The 19,997-nt window shown below is 37.0% G+C and overlaps 1 protein-coding gene across 2 annotated transcripts in view; it reads right to left on the reverse strand.

Annotated features, from left to right (window-relative positions):
• The window catches only part of MORC4 (MORC family CW-type zinc finger 4), a 51,446-nt gene that overhangs the window by 26,683 nt on the left and 4,766 nt on the right, over positions 1-19,997 (reverse strand). For both annotated transcript variants that reach the window (XM_007456697.1, XM_007456696.1), the window contains exons 3-9: positions 17,778-17,910; positions 11,791-12,008; positions 10,889-11,036; positions 8,460-8,592; positions 7,997-8,125; positions 5,223-5,342; positions 3,713-3,813 (exon numbers count right to left, since the gene is read on the reverse strand). In XM_007456697.1, the coding sequence (XP_007456759.1) occupies positions 3,713-3,813; positions 5,223-5,342; positions 7,997-8,125; positions 8,460-8,592; positions 10,889-11,036; positions 11,791-12,008; positions 17,778-17,910 (982 nt within the window). The remainder of the gene's footprint in view (positions 1-3,712; positions 3,814-5,222; positions 5,343-7,996; positions 8,126-8,459; positions 8,593-10,888; positions 11,037-11,790; positions 12,009-17,777; positions 17,911-19,997) is intronic.

The raw sequence follows: 19,997 nt of genomic DNA on the forward strand, positions 1-19,997 counted from the left end.
GTTTGCATGGAAATTGCTTGGAATCTGTGATTCCTTTTTCCTTCATTTTTTCTCCCTGTTTGAATTGGAACATCTATAACTGGTATCCTATGCCTGTCCCACCATTATATTTTGGGAGTAAATACAAAAAAAAAAAAAAAAAGACACACATCTGCAGATGGAGAGGAATTTTACCCCAAGATGCATCAGACTCAGAGTATCATCCATACCTGATTTAGATGAGAAGATTTGGGAATTTTGAGCTGATGACATTAAGAGTGTAGACTGAGCTGCTGTAAGAGTTGAGACTTTTGGGGATGTTGGGATGGGGTAAATGTATTTTGCATGTGTGATGTAAGTGGATCTTAAGAGGCCAGAGGGCAGACTGTAGTAGCAGAAAAATGGTCCTCCAAAGATGTCTATGTCTAATCCCTGAAACCTATGAATATATTAGATTACATGTCAAGGGGGAAATCAGGTTGCAGATGGAATTAAGGTTACTCATCAGCTGACCTTAAGATAGGGAGATTACCTTGAATTACCAACATAATCATTAAGGTCCTTAAAAGTGGAAGAGTGAGGCAGAAGAGTCAGAATCAGAGAAGGAGAGTGATGACAGAAGCAAGGTCATCAGAGTGTTATGATGTGATGACCCAACCCACCACTGATGGCTTTGAATATGAATGGAGGAAGAGGGCCACGGGCCAAGGAGTACTGGCAGCCTCTAAAAGTTGGAAAAGCCAAGGAAACAGATTCTCCCTTAGAGCCTCCAGAAATAAATGCAGCCTTGCCAACACCTTGATCTTAACCCAGTGAGATCTATGATGGACTTCTAACCTACAGAACTCGAAGACAATATACCAGTGTTGTCTTAAGGCACTAAGTTTGTGGTAATTTGTTACGACAGCAACAGAAAACAATTTCTATTGCTTATAGGCAAGAGTCAATATCACTGTATTCCCCTAGAAAATTTTAAACATCCTGTGGCTCCTCTGTGACTTCATTATGTGCACCTTGGCACACAGTTTGGGAACTGTGGCTCCAGGACAGGAGTCAGCAAACTACAGCCTGTGGGGCAAATCCGGGCCACTGCCTGTTTTCGTAAACAAAATTGTATTGGACACAGACACCGTTCATTCCTTTACTTACTGTCTATGGCTGCTTTCCTACTACAGCAGAATTTAGTAGTGACAGAGACCATACGGCCCACAAAGCTTAAAATATTTATTTCCTGCCCCTTCACAAAAAATTTGCCAACCCTTGCCCTAGGACAGGGCCATACTCTATCCATCTGACTTCACTCCCCTTCACTCTACTTACATCCCCTTATCCCCACTCCCCATATTCTTCCCACTCTGAGTTGCTGTCACTTAGCTCACGCTATAATTCCATCCTGGAATTCCCTTCCCTCCCTTTTCTAAACCTGTATCCTTTAGGCAAACCTCAAGTCATACCTTCTACCTAAAACCTTCCCTATCTGTTCTACCAGGGAATGTTTCCTATACCATACCACTTAGTTTTGATTGATCAAACAGCAAGTTTATTGCTCTCTAAACTGTTTCGTGTCTGTGGCAATCCGTCATTACAATTACACTCTGAGCTCCTCAAAGACAGCAACCATGTCTCGAATTTCTCTGGAAAACTCCACAAAATCTAGCCACTGTGCCATGTACCAGTGAGGTGTTCACTTAGCATGTGTTGACTGCATTTCTTCAGCTGAAATTCACTCTAAAAATGTTATAAGTTTGAGCCCTGATAGTTGTAGCTGAAATCTGGTATCTACAACTATTAAAAGTGATATTACAAATGATTTATTTATAGACATTCCAGCAGTATGATGGCTGGTATCTCTTATAGCGGTTTTGAAATGTATAATAAATACTCTTAGGATGAGTTTGTGATAGCAGACAACCTTCTCTAATCGCCCTCTCAAATTCCCTTATATTTTAACTAAAGACTTTTTTCATTTAACATAAAATAAATTGAGTAAAAAGGGAAATGCCGCCAGAATTGGGATGAGTTATGCAAATTTATTACCCTCAGACGACTCTGTATGCAGGATAGTATACTAGTTTTCTGTTTTTAATAAAATGTGTAGCAGATATTAAGCTACTTAAGCCAGAAGTCCCATATGTTTAGCTGAATAAACCTACTCTCTATAGAATACCTCCATTTGGTTCCCCTGCCATCACCTCAAACCCATCATACTGAAATGAAACATCACAAACCAAGCGTCTAATACCTCTAAACTTTAAAAGCTAGATTCGGGGGTGGCGGAGACGGCTTAAGAGGATGTTACATAATTTTTAATATCTAACATTTGGATTTCACAAATCTTAACTATTTGGTTAATCACCAGAAATTCTCTATTCCTTTCACTCAAGAGAAATAGAATGACTTGGCTCTGAGACATCTGTCAAACTGATGTCATTTCTAAACTTTCACTCTTGTGAGTCAAGTCCTAGTCAAAGATCTCCATTATGTGCCAGACTCATATTTAAAAGACCATTTTACTTAAACGAAGGGCAGGTAGTTGTTATAATCATTGAGTAGTCCGAGTGACCAAGAACCAATTACCTTGAAATTAATCTGGGGTTGTCATCCAAATAGTTCTCTGTCAAATACTAAACCTAAAATTCTTATGGTTTCATATAAATTAAGGCACAACATTTAACTAATTTTATTAGTTTTGGACACAAAACAAAAGAGATTTGGGGAAATACTTTTCCCCCACTCTAAGAAAAGATTTGCTACTGAGATTTCTAGAAAAATGACACCAAATGTCCTCATGCCTTCTTTCTCCATACTCCCAGAACACCCTTTGCCATTTCAAATACTTTCCTGTGCTTAGAATGTCCTCCCCCTCTTCATCCACCTAGCAAACTCCAATTTTTCCTTGAAGTTTAAGCTCAAACAGATTCTGCTCTGTGAATCCCTTTAGGCATATTTAAAGCTTCTTCCCATCTGGCATACATCCCCCATTAAAGCAATTATTCTATAGGTATTTAAGTTTCTTATTTACATATATCTCATCCCATTTGTTCATAGGCATCAAGGATTCTTAACTTTCATTCTTATGTCCCTAATACCTGGCACAGAGGAGATATCTCACAATACCTGATGAAAGAAGGAATGTATGATCCATCCCTCCCCACAAGTTTTAAAACAAACTATTATATCCTGGCTTTAACAACTCCCTTCTTTGTCTCCTAAAAATATCCTTGCTGGTTCAGCCTCAATGTCAAGTTCCATTCTGATTCTTTATTGGTCTTACCTATTAAATCTAGATGCTTCCGGGAAAACACACGTTTTTCCTGCTGCTCCAATACTTTCTTCTCAATCTGTTCACTGGCTTCAAGGAAATCTTTCGGAACAAACTTCAAACTGCTGCTTTCCCCACAACATATTCAATAACTTCAGATCCACTCATCTCTTTTCATTAAGATCAATTCCAAGGCTCTTTGTTTCACCAAAGTATTTTACTAAATAACCCCTATGCTCTTTCCCTAATTTTTAAAGTTAAGGTTTATTTCAGTTGGGCTCCATACATCATGTATCAGTAAGCTTTTAATTGAAAAATCAAATCCTTTTATCTCTAATCTTGGAAAATAGATTTGAAAGGATTCTCAGTTAACTTATGTGGCTGGTTTTTAGAGATGATTTTAGAGGTTTCAGAGAATAGAATCATATATGAACAAACCATCAGAAACACCTCAGGTTGGGAGTGACTCACCGGTACTCCTTGGTGTACTCAAAGTCTTGTTTGTTGTAAGCAGGTTTTAAGAAATTGCACTCAATGACTCCAATTACTCCCACACCTTCTCCATGAGTTGGCTTACAAGAAAAATATTAATTTCAACACTTACATTACTGTTGACTGCCTGGAGGCACTTCCTTTTGATTCTAAACAATAATAGAAAGGTTACATAACGTTCACGGGCAAGGAGAGGCCAGTAATATCTAGAGAAACACTGAGAATGTACTCCAATTGACTGCAAGTATTACAATGAACTGGAACCTCTGGCAAATTACAGGGCAGAGATTTTCAAACTGTGATCCATAGATTTCCTAGGATTTTCCAGGGATCAACAGTCATCTCTACTTCACCCACACTACCTCCACTTTCATCTGTTTTATATTATGGGACTGCCAGAAGATTTCACTTGAACAAAGAATGACAATGCTAAAAAAAAAATCAAGGTTATATACTTCTGTTCTAGGGAACTAAAACCAAACTCCATCTGAAAAAAAATTAAGGATGCTATATAAATCACACTCCATTAAAATAAACCATTTTTATATATGTATGCCACCAAACAACTGCTAAAGAGAGTCAGACTTGCAGTATTATTAATTACAAGTTGATACAAGAGATTTTTGGATTTAAAATCATTTTTGTATACTTTAATGGAAGGAGCTGAGTCGGAGTGTAATTAGACTGGCAAACAAACAAGTTGTATAAAGATGATATAACAATGAAAAGCAATATAGGCTGAAAACTAGCTCTCCTGGGTCATATGTAACTTTGTCCTACTGTGTAATATAAAGCAGTTTATCATTCTTTGTGCTTTAGCAATCTTATCTGTAAAATAGGAATGAATGGGATACTTGAAGATATTACTATTTTAAGTTGTCATCAAAATTTTAAGATGATGGTAATATTTGTATAGTTCAGTTATAGAGTACTTTTGCATAATTTATCCCATTTAAATCTCTCAACCCTGCAAATTGTAAGGTAGGCAGAGCAAGTAAAATTACTATCGTTGTTTCCATTTTACAGGTAAGGAAATTGAGCCTCAGAGAAATTAAACAATGTAGCCAAGATTACATGGCTTTTAGGTGGAAAAGCCAGGCCTCAAATCCTGGTCATAAACCACTACATTTTATACATCTTCCACGATGCCTTACTGTCTCCCCAAGAAAATGGAAAGAGCTACCTCAAACATTAATAAAATTATACGCATGGCAGAGCTGCTGGTGCTCTAATTCTACCTCTTATTAACAGCTACCTAGAAAATGCATTCAGTAAAACTCCTGGGTTGATTGACATCTATGAAGAATGAGAAGTAGAAAGAGCTTTTGAACACAAGACAGCTCACTGGTAACATAGAATTCCAGGATCAGATTTAACAACTATCTCAAGATGAGTAAAAAGCCGTTCATTAGTCTATCCCTTTTGCAAAATTTAAATCCTCTTCCTACTCTTTTCAGCCTTCTATGACAGAGAAGCATTAACTACTCACCTTCACCTGGCATCCCACCTTCTCAAAAGACTTTATGAGGCGGTTGTTATGATACATCATTACTCCAAACTGGTTATTATTCTTGCAAGAGAACCCAAAAGTTATTTTCACCTGCTTATTCTGAGAAGAAAATCATTAAGGAGACAAACACCAGGAGCTTTAGCACACAAAATTTTGCACTATATTACAGCAAAAAACATCAAACACCATTATATGTAAACTGGTATAACCTTTCTAGAAGGCAATTTAAAAATCGGTAGCAATAGCTTTAAAAATATTCTTAACCTTTGAACAAGTAATTCTCTTTCAGGAATTTATCCTACAGAAACAGTCAGAGAAGACCATAAAGGTTTATGAGTTACAGAAATTTATCAGTGATTTATAATGGTTAAAAAACATAAATAATTTAGATGTTTGACAATAAGGGAATGACTAAATAAATGTTGGTGTATCCACACGGTCTGTTATGCAGCTCTTAAAATTATGTCTTTGAAAAGTATTTGGGAACATTAGGAAATGTTCAGAACAACAAGTTTCATCTAAAAATATATACTATAAATGTATACATAGAAAAGACTATAAGAAAATATATCAAAATACCATCAGTGATCTAAAAATTCATAAATCACAAAACGTTTCTTAACCCTTGCTAATTGCTTAATTTGCTGCTAGGTAAGATACATCATACAAAACACAATGAAAGCAAAACCATGAAGAACAAAACCACTTTTAAAGGTAAAGGACAATAAATAGTCCTGTTGTAATATATTTCATGGGAAGAAGTTAACAAGCTCGGATAAATGAAATAAAGAGAACTAAGTATTATACATAAAACCTGAATAATTTATGAATTTTTAGCAACTCCTATTTGATTTAAAAACCAAGGTAATAGAGTGAGAAAGATAAAGGAGATAGAGAAACTGAGATTTTCATTCAAACAAATACTAAGAAATCTTCATGTCCAAATGAGTTAAATGAAAACTTATTTTTGTTACTTTTTCAAAAACTGATCTCCACTACCCCCTCTAAGTAACAAGCTACTTGCATCAAATCCATGTGACAAGGGGGTCAGGTATGATATGAAGACATGATACGAGTGGGTACATAACACAGTAATGTTTGGCTCAGAACATATAATGTTCTGGGCTCCAGAAGCTCAAATCAAATCTCAAATAAGACCCTATTCCAGTGAAAAAACAAAACAGGGCAAAACTGCCCCAAACAAAAAACCAAAATTCTACACCATAAAATTAACATTTAAAAAATAAAGATAGTCAAATTCTTTCTGTTGTGTACTTTTAAATTCTAAATTATGGGGTGGAAGTACACTGGGGTAGGAGATTCCCCAAATTAGAATAAGGAGAAAGGACAAGAGGAGAGAAGAAGCCTTTGCTAACTGAACTGAGGAACAAATAAGTCAGCATCAGTAATCTTTTCCCTCAGTGACTTTAGGGGAAATTTTATTAGAAGTTTCATTTTACTCATGCCTATAGTGAATTCGTTTAGCCCAAATTCTAATAGGGAAAGGTAACCAGTTTAATGGGAAGGGAGGTTGAGAAGAGCTCAGGTACATACAGAATGCATGCATAGGAGGTACCCTGATAGAAACCCACAGAAGAAAGAAGCTGGAGGTAGAAATGTGGTATATCCTGAGACAGTAGTTGAAAGGCATTTTAGACTGGCTCTGTTAAAACTATGGCACTAAGATCCTAGCTACATACAGTGATATTATAACTAATTTACCTACAGATGCTAACAATGTTAGCTCTGGCTTTGTTAAGGTGGGTTTGTTTAGGGCTTTAAAAAAAACTTTCACAGTAGACAAGGGTTGTGTTCTTCAAAAGGAGAAAATCAATCTGCTTATGAGTAACAACCATATGGCTATTTAAAAAGGGAACGGCATTTTCTAATTTTTGGTCAGGGGAGTAAAGACAAAGTAAGCTAGATAATGACTTTGATAAAGCAAACAACATGTTTCTTGGGCCAAGAGCTGAGCTTATTACTAGAAAATAAATTACAAGAGCAATTCTTCATAACTGCTTATGAACTCTCACCCTGTCAAAGACGTTTTTGACCCCAAAATCCATCAACAAAGATGGACCTAATTTCCAAAGCTCATCTTAAGATTTCCTCAAGTGTCTGAAATCCATTCCCAGGGCAATGCGGCGGGGTGGAGGGTAGAAGTGAAAATGAGTAATTACTTCTCTGAGTGGCTGCCAATATGAGAAGTACCAAGAATCCATGTCAAATCTGTTGAAGGTTTATCTCACCCTAGAAAATCAGCTTTTAATTTCCAATCTCCTAACTTTTATCAACATAAGTCTGGACTTGTTACAGCAAAAATCATAGTATGTCCAAAAGATGAACAAGTTCTAGTCAACATTTTGCTTATTTCAATCAATGTAATATATATATAACAAAATTCCAGTACAATCCAAACAGTGTGAATCATTCCTTACAGCAGAGATTCTCAAACCTAGCTATTCATTTAAATAAATAAATATTTCTTATTAAAAAAAGAGATTTCAGAATCTACTGGACCAGAATCTCTAAAGTCTCAGGATACTGTGTTATTTTAATAATTTCCAGTTGATTTCTGATAAAACTGGCAAACAGATTGGCATTCAAGAAATACCTCCTTAGATACCTAAAATAGGATTTGTACTATAACACGTATTTTTGAATTGGAAAAGGAAAGGTTTCTGTTTTTCTGTGCCAACTTGGAAATCTAATCCTGAAACAAAGAGGTCAGCTTCATGTAGTTGTAAGGATACTGTAAAGGTAGGTTTATATATATCATATCCTACATTGGCCAGGCTCTTGGCAATCATCTGGGTAGTCACCTTCTTTTGACGCAGAAAAATTTTCATTCGTGGCTTCATATATAGAATGCCACAAAATGCCTATGGAACAGTGAAGGGAAAGTTATTACACAATACTGCCAATTCTACTGACATCCCTGTTGCTACCATCTACTGACTCTGCTAGCAACTGAGATCTAATCTGGGCAAATACTTGACTCAGTTTCTATACCTCGTTATTCTAAATCAACTACCACACTAAGGGCTGCTGACTATATTAGCTACATTGTTTCAGTGGAGACAGTGAAAAGGAATCCTAGCATAGGGTCAAAAGGTTGTCATCTTTATATAACTAAAGTGAGATCTTGTATTATAATATTTTCATGTTACAGGATATCTTACCTCTCATTGTTGAGGAAAAACCACTCTTACTCACCCGTAAAGAATACTCTGTTTCTGGCAGCTCAGAGGTAATGCCACCAGTCTCTTTTTCTTCTGTGCCAAAGTCTGATACCAGGATATCATACTGATCTGTATCAAAGTCCAACTCAGACTTTCCATCTTTATTTCTGGGTAAAAGAGACAAGTACCAATCTAACAAAAACTGGCTCCAAAGGACAAAAATGCACTAGGAACCCAAGAGAAAAGAAACAACATGAGCCAAAACTCAGATACCTATTTCTTTCCCTGACTACCAATTCAAAGGAACTACACATTACTTGCTTTGAAGATCACACAATATTTAAGGGCCTTTCCAGCCTAAACAAATCTACTAAGTTTCACAGAGATGTGATACAAAGCACAGAAGGAAAGGAAAAAAAGGAAGGTGGGAATGTCTGTGATCCGATAAATCAAATGGATGCCAGCTATCCTCGAGGCAGGATCTGAAAACAGATCTCAACTTTCTGGGTATGGTTGGGTAGGTCATTCAACATCATTTCCCCCAAATGAATAGATAGATGAATCAAAACCTACTCTTTCTAACTTTAGCAATAGTATAAGGACTACTAAGATTTCCCCAGATCTAATTCTATTTCTTAGAAGGACAAAAAAAGGTTGCGACAGGAACAGCATATACTTGTTAGTCTTCTAGAATTATCATTTAAATATAATAGTACTCATATTGTTTTCCTTAGGACCATTTCTTCTTCTCATAATCCCTTTGGGTCACCTAAATATGGTCCATTCCAAGACCCTGGGCTACATCACTAAAAACTGCCAGGGAAAAAAAGGCAAGACCTATCTCTGTTACTGGAAAAAATGCAAAAAAAATGATGGGTTACAGAGAAAAAATACATATCAGGACAATGGTCCCCCAAATTTGTTCTGTGGGATAGCAGTCCCCCAAGATACTCTTAAATAAGAAATAAAGAGATAAATAAAGCCTGTATAATCAAATAAAATTGAGAAACAATTCCTGGCTCCCAGAGCCACCTCAAGCTCTAGGGATACCTCCCACATACTGGAGGTTTCAGAAGCTCAGAGCTGCTGTGTTGAAAATGTAGCTCCTTCTTCAGGGCTGAACCAGAGCCACTATGATACGTATCCTGTCTAAAGCTCATGTCACTATAATAGTATATCCTGTATTTTGCAGGATAATCCTGACTCTTGCTACCCCACCCCACTCTAACGCATGTACTCTGAGGAGATTCCCTGTCCTCTCTGGTGCTCACCATTCACCATCCAAGGAAAGGAGGTCTGGAGAAGCATTTTTTCTGAAATTGGGAAACACTGCATTCTACATTGCTCTCTTAAACGTTTTCAATGTATTTTGAAATAACATTAGCATATTAAAGCCTCGGAGAAGTCCTGCAATAAAGCAACATGGTAAGCTTTATTTAAGCCAGCTTTTTCCAAAGTTCTTGGACCACAGAATCCTTTATTTATATAACACCTAGTACCATATAACTGAGAAACAATATACAAAGAAAAAGTCTGCTTATTGTGTTTAAATCACTGGAAACGGCTCATGAAAATGATCCTTTATAATATAAATTATATTACTTGAGGTTTTCGCAGTAGGACACAGGAAGATGTAAATTACCTTACTTTTTTTTCTTTTTAATGGAAAGTACTTTCTATATAAACCAGCATGGTTTTTATCTAAGTTTTACCCAACTAAGAAATGGGGCAAAATACTTGACCTATGGAGAAAAAAGAAGAATGAATATATCTGATACTCTGTTCTATTAAACATAAGAGTAACACCTCTATTTTATACTAAAGATTTTTAGGTTTCAGTGGACACTGTGTTCCATTTACCATGACAAAGTTAAACAAATGACATACCCCAAAGTATTTCTAGGTTATTTTATTAGCTCTAAATACATAACCTGAAGCCAGCTTCATTATAGTTCAAATGTATCTGCTTTGAAGATTTTTCCACTTCTAATCCAGCTACTCTGAAAACAGTAATACAGAGGTCCTTATTATTTATACAGAGGTCCTTATTATTTAAAGATTGTGTTGTGCTTTGTTACCCTAATTTCTCTTTCTCTTACTTCATTTTCACTGCAAATAGGTAAAATAACTATCATTGACCGATCTCAAAACAGTGTCCGTGAATATAAAATAGATATTTATAATGGATTCTGAAGATTTTAGAATAATGTTGAACTGTCTTGATGGTAATAGCTTCAGGATATGTATGTAGGTCTCCATCTTATCAAGCTCCACGTTTTACCAATAAGAAGCACTGTCTCAAACAGAGCTGTGGTTCTAAGAAAGTTAAGGATAGGTGCGCAATGATATACAAACATGTATCAAAATTATTTATCTACTCTGCTTCTCTAGAGTGATTTATTAAAATATGCTTCATCATACTGCTTTTGCTTATTAGAATCTATCACTCTTGGAATACTATACCTGCGTATGTTCCAAATGAGAACACGAGTGCCTTTTTTGCCTGGGATGGCATCAAACTGGGACAGCAGGTCATTTTCACTGTTGAAAATTGAATAGTTCAAGATGGCTTCTAGGCTGGGCAAGGAATCCTCAGTAATAATCATTTTTTGTAAAACCAAGTATAGTCAAAGAAAAATTAATATCTTAAGAGGATGCTATCAGTCAGGAAGATCTGCCTTTTGGGTTGCCAGTTTAGACAAAATATAGACATATAGATATAAAGCATGGGTGTTACTGCTACAGAAGAAAGGAAAGGGGGGAAATGCAGAAAGGTTGTAGAGACAAAAACCAAAATCAGTTACGCCTGCAGAATATAGCTTTAAAGATATAATGTAAATTAGGACAGTCCTATACTTAAGAAATAGTTCAAAGGCTGAATTTTTCAACTCTTTGGAGGCAATGAGTTCAAACTTTATTGCTATACTGCCTGCGTAAAGACACCTGGTGTCTAACAGAAATAATAGCTTGTCCAGGTATAGAAAAGTGAGCTATTCAGCTGTCAGATAAGCTGATAAATAGTATGCTTCTAGGAGAGTGACGCAAATGTAACTACCCTTAGGGGAAAAAAAAAAGAGAAGGCCCCAGGGAACTTTACCACAGGAGTGGTGGGAGTGGGGAGATAGTATATAGATCAAATTGCCTAACAGTGAAAACTGCAATATAATTCTAAGATTCTGTCAATGATCCATTTATTTTAAAAATATTTAATAGGGTTAAATTCCAGTTAAATTTAAGACACCTGAATACCTCTTTAAATATGAAAACTTTTGATAGCTGGATTCGACCTGTAGAAAGAGGTTTCTATCAGAATAGTCAGATAGGACTAATTTTTAACTAGTATTTTCCATTTCCAGAAAGGATATTGTTTTGCTGGTTGAATGGAACAATTGGTACAATAACTGCTTGGGCCTGGACACATTCCAGATAGGTCTGTGATAGGAGTCCAACAGTGAGAGTACCCCCATTCTTGGTGAAGACGAGAGCGTCCTTTCCTAGTCGCATGGAGCCTGACTTGAAACCATTACCAAAGACCCCGATGGGACACTGGCTCTTCTTTATTACTTTGTCTGTAAAGCCAAAGCTGTAATTACACAAGAAAAAAGAAATCAGAAAGGTAAAAAGCATCCTAAGATAGGTAGGCAGAATGTCTGGCTTTCAAATGAAGAACACTTATAAAAAGTCCTTCCTTTTTTCTTCCTTTTGGTATTTCTGGGCAAAATTATTAAGTTAAAAACATAGGAAATAACTACAGGGTAATGGGACTGACTTTCCTGTGTGGTCTGTGTGTACATAAACGCTTCCGCTACATTAGAGTCACACTTTATAAAATGTAAAGGCGGCCTCTTTCCACTCACAGAGAGAGCTGGAGAAGGCCATGGGGCAGCTGCCTTTCTTGTCTAGATAAAATAGCTGTGATTGCTAATAGTAAAGTTAGGGGAAGATGAAAAGGGTGGTTATCTCAGAGCACACCCTAGAGAGGGTAACAAGAGTACCAGATAACTGGCACTAGCACTAGTCAGAGGTACTAGGCTAGGCATCCCTAACCTGGTCATATCACTCTCTAGAAATCTGAAAGTCAGAGGTTATATATCTTGACAATTTCAACTATTCACTCAAAGGATAACACTTCCAGTTCTTACCCTCTGCTCCATCTGCTGGGACAGTTCATTGGAATGTGGCCAAGGGATAAAAATAGGTAGTTCTGCCTGTGAATATCAGCAAACAGCTGCAGTATAAAGGCTCCCTTGTTTTATTAAGGGCCTTTCACCGAGCCACCTCAACAATCTCTGTAGCCCCTTATGATCAGCTTAATCTGGGAGCCAGATCCTTTCCCTTTCTTATATTTTCCATTCAAACACAAAACAAAATGACCGAACCAAAAAAAAATTAAAGATATGAAATCTAGAAAATGATTATTATCTTCATGTATCTTCTCTCATTACAAATGAAAATAATTTTTTAAGGATTAGTTCTCTCTAGATGGACTAAGTTTACAATGTTGTACACTACCATTCATTCAATAAATATTTACTGAGTACCTACTATGTGCTGTGCATCATGCTAAGCACTGGAGACACAACTGTTAGTAAAAGAGACATGGTTCTTGCCCTCATGGTTTACAGTCTAAGGAAGGATTTCGTATATTACAGATTAGATGCTTCTCCAACATCAATAAAATAGATGTTCTACCTGCCATGGCTGAGCAGCTTGGCCTTGGCTCTTATTCTTTTAATTGGGTTGAGATGCCTGATTTCTACTTCCTGGAGGCCGGGGTTTGTGTTCACTTCCTGAGGAAGGGGGACCACCTTTTAATTTTCTATTCCAAAGTGTTAAACGATAACATCATTGTGTCCCTCTAGAGTAGACACTTTATAGGAGCTTTGTGTATCCAACAAATAAATCCAACCACATAAAAAGGTAATTTCTAGGACAGCAGTTCCTTTGAAAATACCAAAAGAGCATTGAGCTTCTGCAGTCTATGGGTCTTAGCATTCCAGAAAGTAAACTTAAAGAAGTTGGTAAGATTCAGGCATTCCTTTTCCTCCTGTGGAAGAATTACCTAAAAACGATAGGGTCGTTAGGAGGGTTAAATGATACACTGTATGTACAATATATTATAACTTATAAAGTAGTATTCAAACTTTAATTTTAAACTAACTCTAGAAGTCATTCTGAGAACTGTCATGTGCTATCCTCTACCTCTACTTGAGATCTAATGTCATATCTAAAACTCAGGGCTCTTCATAAACAGTAATGTTACCTACCATGTGAAATGGATCTATAAGGTTATTTGGACTTAAACCTACTCTAATGCCACCAAAGCTTCAATTAGGTACTCAAGGGGAAGTGGTGAAAATAGGGAGACTATATTACTCCTTTAATTTCCTTACCTTTCCGGCCTGTTCTGCCATCTAGCGTCTCTTTTTTCCTTTGTAACTATAAACTTTCATTGTGTTATGGTTTGGGGAGACTAAATGACTATATAAGGTTGAGAAGATAAGTAGTGGGGCAGGGCCAGAACCAGAAATGGAAAAGGATGAGAATAATGAGATGAGAGGAGCTGGAAGCTCAGTATGTTGATGTTGTTATGTTACCCTTAACTCTTCCCGTGTGTTCTTTTATTCCACTTGCATTCCCATATTAGGTATTCTATTTAACTGAAAATCGCAGAATAGATGCCAGATACCAATCAAATAACTACCTAATATAAAAGCCTTCACAATAAATAACAGAAGTGTAGGAACGTATCTTATATAGTTTGGTTAGACAGGTGGTTTCTCTTCATTAAGTAAGTCCTATTCTATCCTCTCGTGTAATAGACAACAGTGTTTACACACCAAGGGGGCTCTTTGAGTGGAAGCCAGGAAAATAGCAGCTTGCTCCCAAGTTCCTTAAAATGTCAAGATTCTAGAATCTAGAGGGGTAAATTTAAATTGGGACTCTGATCCATGAGAAAAAAAAACCTTAGCAAATTCATGGACATACAAGGGCAGGTACTGCTGTTCCCTAAATATACTGGTGATGTACTATGTCGTATAAAATAATGAAATAATGCTAAGCACACTGTTATTCTCTGGCTGTTGTTTCAGAAGAAGAGACCTACTAGGAAATGCACTTCTGATCAGAGGTAGCAAATACCTTCAATCCATGGATCTGTGGCTGCTTTTAATCCTTGACCTTTAAGAGAGGTTTTCCAACTTGCTGAAAAAGGCAGCTGAATATATAGACTAGTTGGTTCACACACTATCCCCATAAGCTAAAGAGAATTAATTATGGACCTTACAGGAATTTAATGATAGGCTTTTTAACTTGATTTTCATGGGATTCTGCATTTATGGGAGAAACTGTTGTTTCAGTTACATAACTATTTTATTAGCCTGAAAATATAAGAGTAGCATAAAAAGTTGGAAAATGTGAATAAGATTATAACAAATGTTACAGGTCAAATAGAATTTCTGTAGGCTTAATAATTTTTCATAGTTACCTATTATTTTTTTCCAAATACAAAAATAATATGCCTCCAAACCACAAACAGAAAAATTAATATACTTAATAATAATTTTCAAAGTTACCTCTAAAGTTCAACTATTTTAAAACAAATTGTGGTAAGTGGAATCCCTGGCTGGAAGTTAGAATTGGACTAAATAATCTCTTTTAAATAAATGGGACCTTCTAACAGATTCAAGTTTATTTTAAGATATGATCAGAAATAAAATCCAACACATATAACTATACATAATCCAGGACTCATTTTAAAAATTCTCTAAAATTGAACAGACTTGTGGCTGCCAAGGGGGTGAGGGGTAGGGAAGTATTGGGAGTTTGGGATTAGCAGATGCAAACTATTATATATAGAATGGATGGACAACAAGGTCCTATACTGTATAGCACAGGGAACTATATCAATACCCTGTGATAAACCATCATGGAAAAGAATGTGAAAAAAATATATATATATGTATAACTGAGTCACTTTGCTGTACAGCAGAAATTAACACATTATAAATCAACTATACTTCAACAAAATTTTTAAAATTCCCTGAAATTAATTTTCAAATATGAGGAACAACTGCCCAGCTTAAATTAGTGGGAAACATATTTGGCATGATAATGCCAAAAAATCCTATGGCTGCTGTAGTTCCTGCCTGATTTTGGGGAACAAAACATCCTTCATATCTGAACTCAAATGTCATTTCTTCATGATAGCCTGTTTTTTTAAACATCTTTATTGGAGTATAATTGCTTTACAGTGGTGTGTTAGTTTCTGCTTTATAATGAAGTGGATCAGCTATACATATACCTATATCCCCATATCTCCTCCCTCTTGCGTCTCCATCCCACCCTCCCTATCCCACCCCTCTAGGTGGTCACAAAGCACCGAGCTGCATGGTAGCCTTTTTTGATTCCACAGACTAGATGAGATCCCTCCGCTATATACCCTCATAGAAACTATACTCTTCCTTCATAGCACTTACCACTAGTGGAATAACCTATGTAGTTGTATTACTAGTCAATTACTTTATATCTTTCTCATTAAACTGCCAGCCCCTTGGCAATAAGGATCATGTCTGTCCGGTTCATCACTTTATCTCCAGTGACTCTCACAAAAGTGCTCAGTAAAAATTTGTTGAAAGAATCTGGAACAAAAGTTGCTGCAGGGGCTTCCCTGGTGGCGCAGTGGTTGAGAGTCCGCCTGCCGATGCAGGGGACACGGGCTCCTGCCCCGGCCCGGGAAGATCCCACATGCCGCGGAGCGGCTGGGCCCGTGAGCCATGGCCGCTGAGCCTGCGCGTCATGGCCGCTGAGCCTGAAAAAAAAAAAAAAAAAAAAAAAAAGTTGCTGCAATTATTTCGAAACCATCCTCCTCCTTCCTCTTGCCTTGTAATTGTAAGCACCAAGTCTCACAGATGTAGTTCTACAGACAAAATAGAAGGTAGTAAGATTTGTCGGGCCCACTATTTGACACCCTTGTCACCGGGATATGGTGTGAGGGGAAGGAACCAATAAGAGGATAAGTGATTTTAGAAAAAAAACTAGTATATACAGAATTAGACACATAAATATTTTGGTTCCATCCCATCTAAAATCCTCTTTTTCTTTATATAAAATATTAATTTTAGGAGATAAAAGTGAGGCTATAAGTTTAAAAATAGGGCCAACTCCATACCTTCATCAACATACTGGCCGCATTCTTATCTCACTTCTAGAAGTTTTCCTCAGATATTCTTCTAATTATAAGGATCTGAGACGTAAGGTACACAGATTGCTGAGTGGTAAAACATAACCAAATTTATAATTGGTTATGTCCAAATTTCACTTCTTTTCTTTGATGGATCAAAGGGATTTCCCTACAAACAGGGTTATAGAATTAGAATACCTTCAAAGAGAACTACAATTAGAATACCTCAAAGAGAACTACAACCAAATGAATTTTTTCCGTTTTTATAGTTCAGAGCCCTCTCCCTCCTCCACAGAACCCCTCCACTGGTACTCATGCTTCACACGCTAGTTCAGGAAGCCTCATGGAGAGTAATCAACCTCATCTGCTAAAAAAAGGAAGAGAGAAGGAAGGAGTTGAGGAAACACTCATCTTTTACTGAGTGATATGTGAAGATGATAAAGTACAAACTTACATTCTTAACTACAAACCTTTTAAAGTAATTAAATGAACTGACAGTGGCAAGAGAAATCTGTTATCACCAGCTTCAGCAGTTAGAAAAGAGAATGTCCTAACCTTGTAATTCTACTGCAAAACTTTCAAAGATTATGTGTATGATGTCTTCTATTTATCTTTCGTGGGGCTTGATTATACCCAGGCATGTTCATGGTTCAATCCATAAATTGTTCCAACGCCAATACTCCTGACCTAAGAGTGAATTTAAGTTAATAAAAGTTTGCGAAGGTCTTAGACCAGTGAAGACTTCCAGGTTTTTACCCATGCTGTTCTTTTTGCGGGGACTCTCATCCCTTGCCCCCCTGCTTCTTTATCTCATTAAATTTTACTACTCACCTCTTAGATCTCAGCTTAAATATCACTTAATCTAAGAGGCTTTGCCTGACCTCCTGGATCAGATTGGGCTCCCCTGATGAGTTATCTCATTGCATCCTATACTTTTCTATCATTATACCTATCATTTTTTGTTATGATTATTGCTTGACTGTCTGAATTGCCAGCTAGACTCTAAGTTCTGTGAGGGCAAGAAGAGTGACTATTTCATAACCTGTGTCCTGGCACATAACAGCAGCTCAATAAGTATTTGTTGAATGAATAAAGGGAAAGGAAAATTATTAAGCCTTAAATAGAGTTCATGAACTCAAGACAAGAGAAAAAGAATGAAGACATCTTTACCTGAGCATTCGGTGTAGTTTATGAGGTGTCATCCCACATCCATCATCAGTAAAGGTCAAACAAGATTTATTCTTGACCTCCTCAACATCTATAAAGACCGTCCTGGCGGATACATCTGGATCTACAGCATTATCTGCAAAAGGTAGAAATCTGTGATATTAGATCTCTTTTTCTAATATTCTATTGAAATCTCTAGTTCAGTGTCCCTAAGGCATAGAAACTGTCCTTTATTCCCTTCATGTGAATGTCCCAGAAGGGAGCAGGGAGCATTAATGGTATAGGGAAAAATAGGTATGATGGCAGATGGGTTTATGAAGCTGATTTCTAGATTTCATATGATGACTGATGTGCAATCTGCTTTCTCTCTTCAAACTTCAGAGACTGTGGGAAAAATAACTCCTCCATATACCAAGCATTTTGCTCCATTTTCGTCTTATCACTTCTTGTCTTTTTAGCCACTTTACTGCTCACAAACGTATACAGTAAGGGGTGATTATGGAGAAGAGTTGAATCTGCAACTTTGGTACAAATAGATACATACCACACACGTTAGAGTTTATTGTGAAGATTTTATTTTTTACTTTCTTTTTACATCACCTCCTCCATTGAAGAACACAGATATTATCACCATCCTTGTTTATAGCCTAAGAGGCACTGAAAGAGTTACAGATTAAAAACCAAAACACTAACTGCCTGCCTAAATCCCAATGATTGTAGTAAGCATGCTTAGAGGAGTGATTCTGCTTAGGCACTTTGTAATAGTGAGGCATTCAGCCTCACTTGAAGGTGAGGCTGTTTAACCCTCATTAAATGGAGAACATAGAATTAAAGTAGGAAATATAAATACAGAAAGTTTCATGATTCTTTCTGAGTTAGGTCTTCACAATAGGTTAATTATTTAAGACTCCAAAGACATCCAATATAGCCATATTCTAACATATGTGCCATGTCTACAACCCCAGGGGGTGCCATTGTCTAATAGCCACATCTTTTTGCCACAGGTGCCAGTTTACATAATTGTCAGTCACTAACACATGTGGTACAAAAGTCTCATTAGGGCTCACTGGCCCAAGTGGGAGGGCAGTTTGTGCAATCTGTTGGATAGGTTCCTTAAGCACTCCTGTCTTTACTAGCTGTTTAATCAAGACAAAGACCTTCCCTTCCACCTGTTTCCTTTTCCCTGGGATCCTACACTGATTTACTAATACCATGTGGCTGGGCTGAGAGATCCGTGAAGGGTTCTGGTTGTGTACTCGTCCCACTACCAATGTTCAGATCATGGCATTTCTCTACTGGGAACATCCCTTACAAGCAAGAAAAGTATCGCACATATTCAAAATATCAGTTTTTATAACACGATTAACAGTATCAGTTACAACCACTTAAATGTGTGGAATGTCCATCAAATAAAACAAGACAGATTAATTTCAAGGGCCACAATGGTGTTGCCAGAGTCACTGATAAAGCTGTCACCAAAAAGTCTTAACAGCAGAAAGTCATCACCGATAGCCCCAGAAGGGGGTTAAAAGGTCTGATATAGTCAACCTTTAAGGACTAGGTGGTGCCAAGCCTTGTGGCACGTGGTAAATCGAGTGGGTCAACTTTTGGCAGGAATTTTAAGTCTGACATGCGATAGTGGTTTTATCAGAAATACAGTGTTTTACTTTGTAATAAGAGGCAGCAGGTTTTTTTCTTTAACTGACAGAAGGATTCAGCATTGTGAAGCTGCCTACATTGTTCCAAGAAACTACTTGGCAAGCAGGCCCTGAATTGTTTTAGAACCTATCAATCACTCCTACTGGAAGAAAGCCAAGGCCATTGAGACTGATACCTTTAACTTGTCAGCCAACAGGACATCATTTCTACTTTGGAAACTTTGGACATAGAGGAATTTTTTTCTAACTCTCTATGAACATTCACAGTTCAAACATATAATACATATCAATTCCAATTCTGCATTTATAAAACTGTACATTCAATGAACCAGCTTGCAGGCCTCTCACCAAAAAATCACTTTTATTTTTTCCCTTTTTACTGTAAATTTCACCCAAACTTTACTAGGTACTTTTTTACAGAAACATACCAAAGAGTTTTAATACAGGCATTTCAGGAGTTACAAGGTAACGGCCAGGAGCAGCTAGACCTTTTATCTCCTTGGCTGGAAGGGTGGAGTATGGGGGTGGCATGCCAGAGGCCAGGGTCAGCTGAAGTAGCAGGGAA

Source organism: Lipotes vexillifer, unplaced genomic scaffold (assembly GCF_000442215.2).
Source record: "Lipotes vexillifer unplaced genomic scaffold, Lipotes_vexillifer_v1.1 scaffold1728, whole genome shotgun sequence".
Taxonomy (NCBI): Eukaryota; Metazoa; Chordata; class Mammalia; order Artiodactyla; family Lipotidae; genus Lipotes; species Lipotes vexillifer.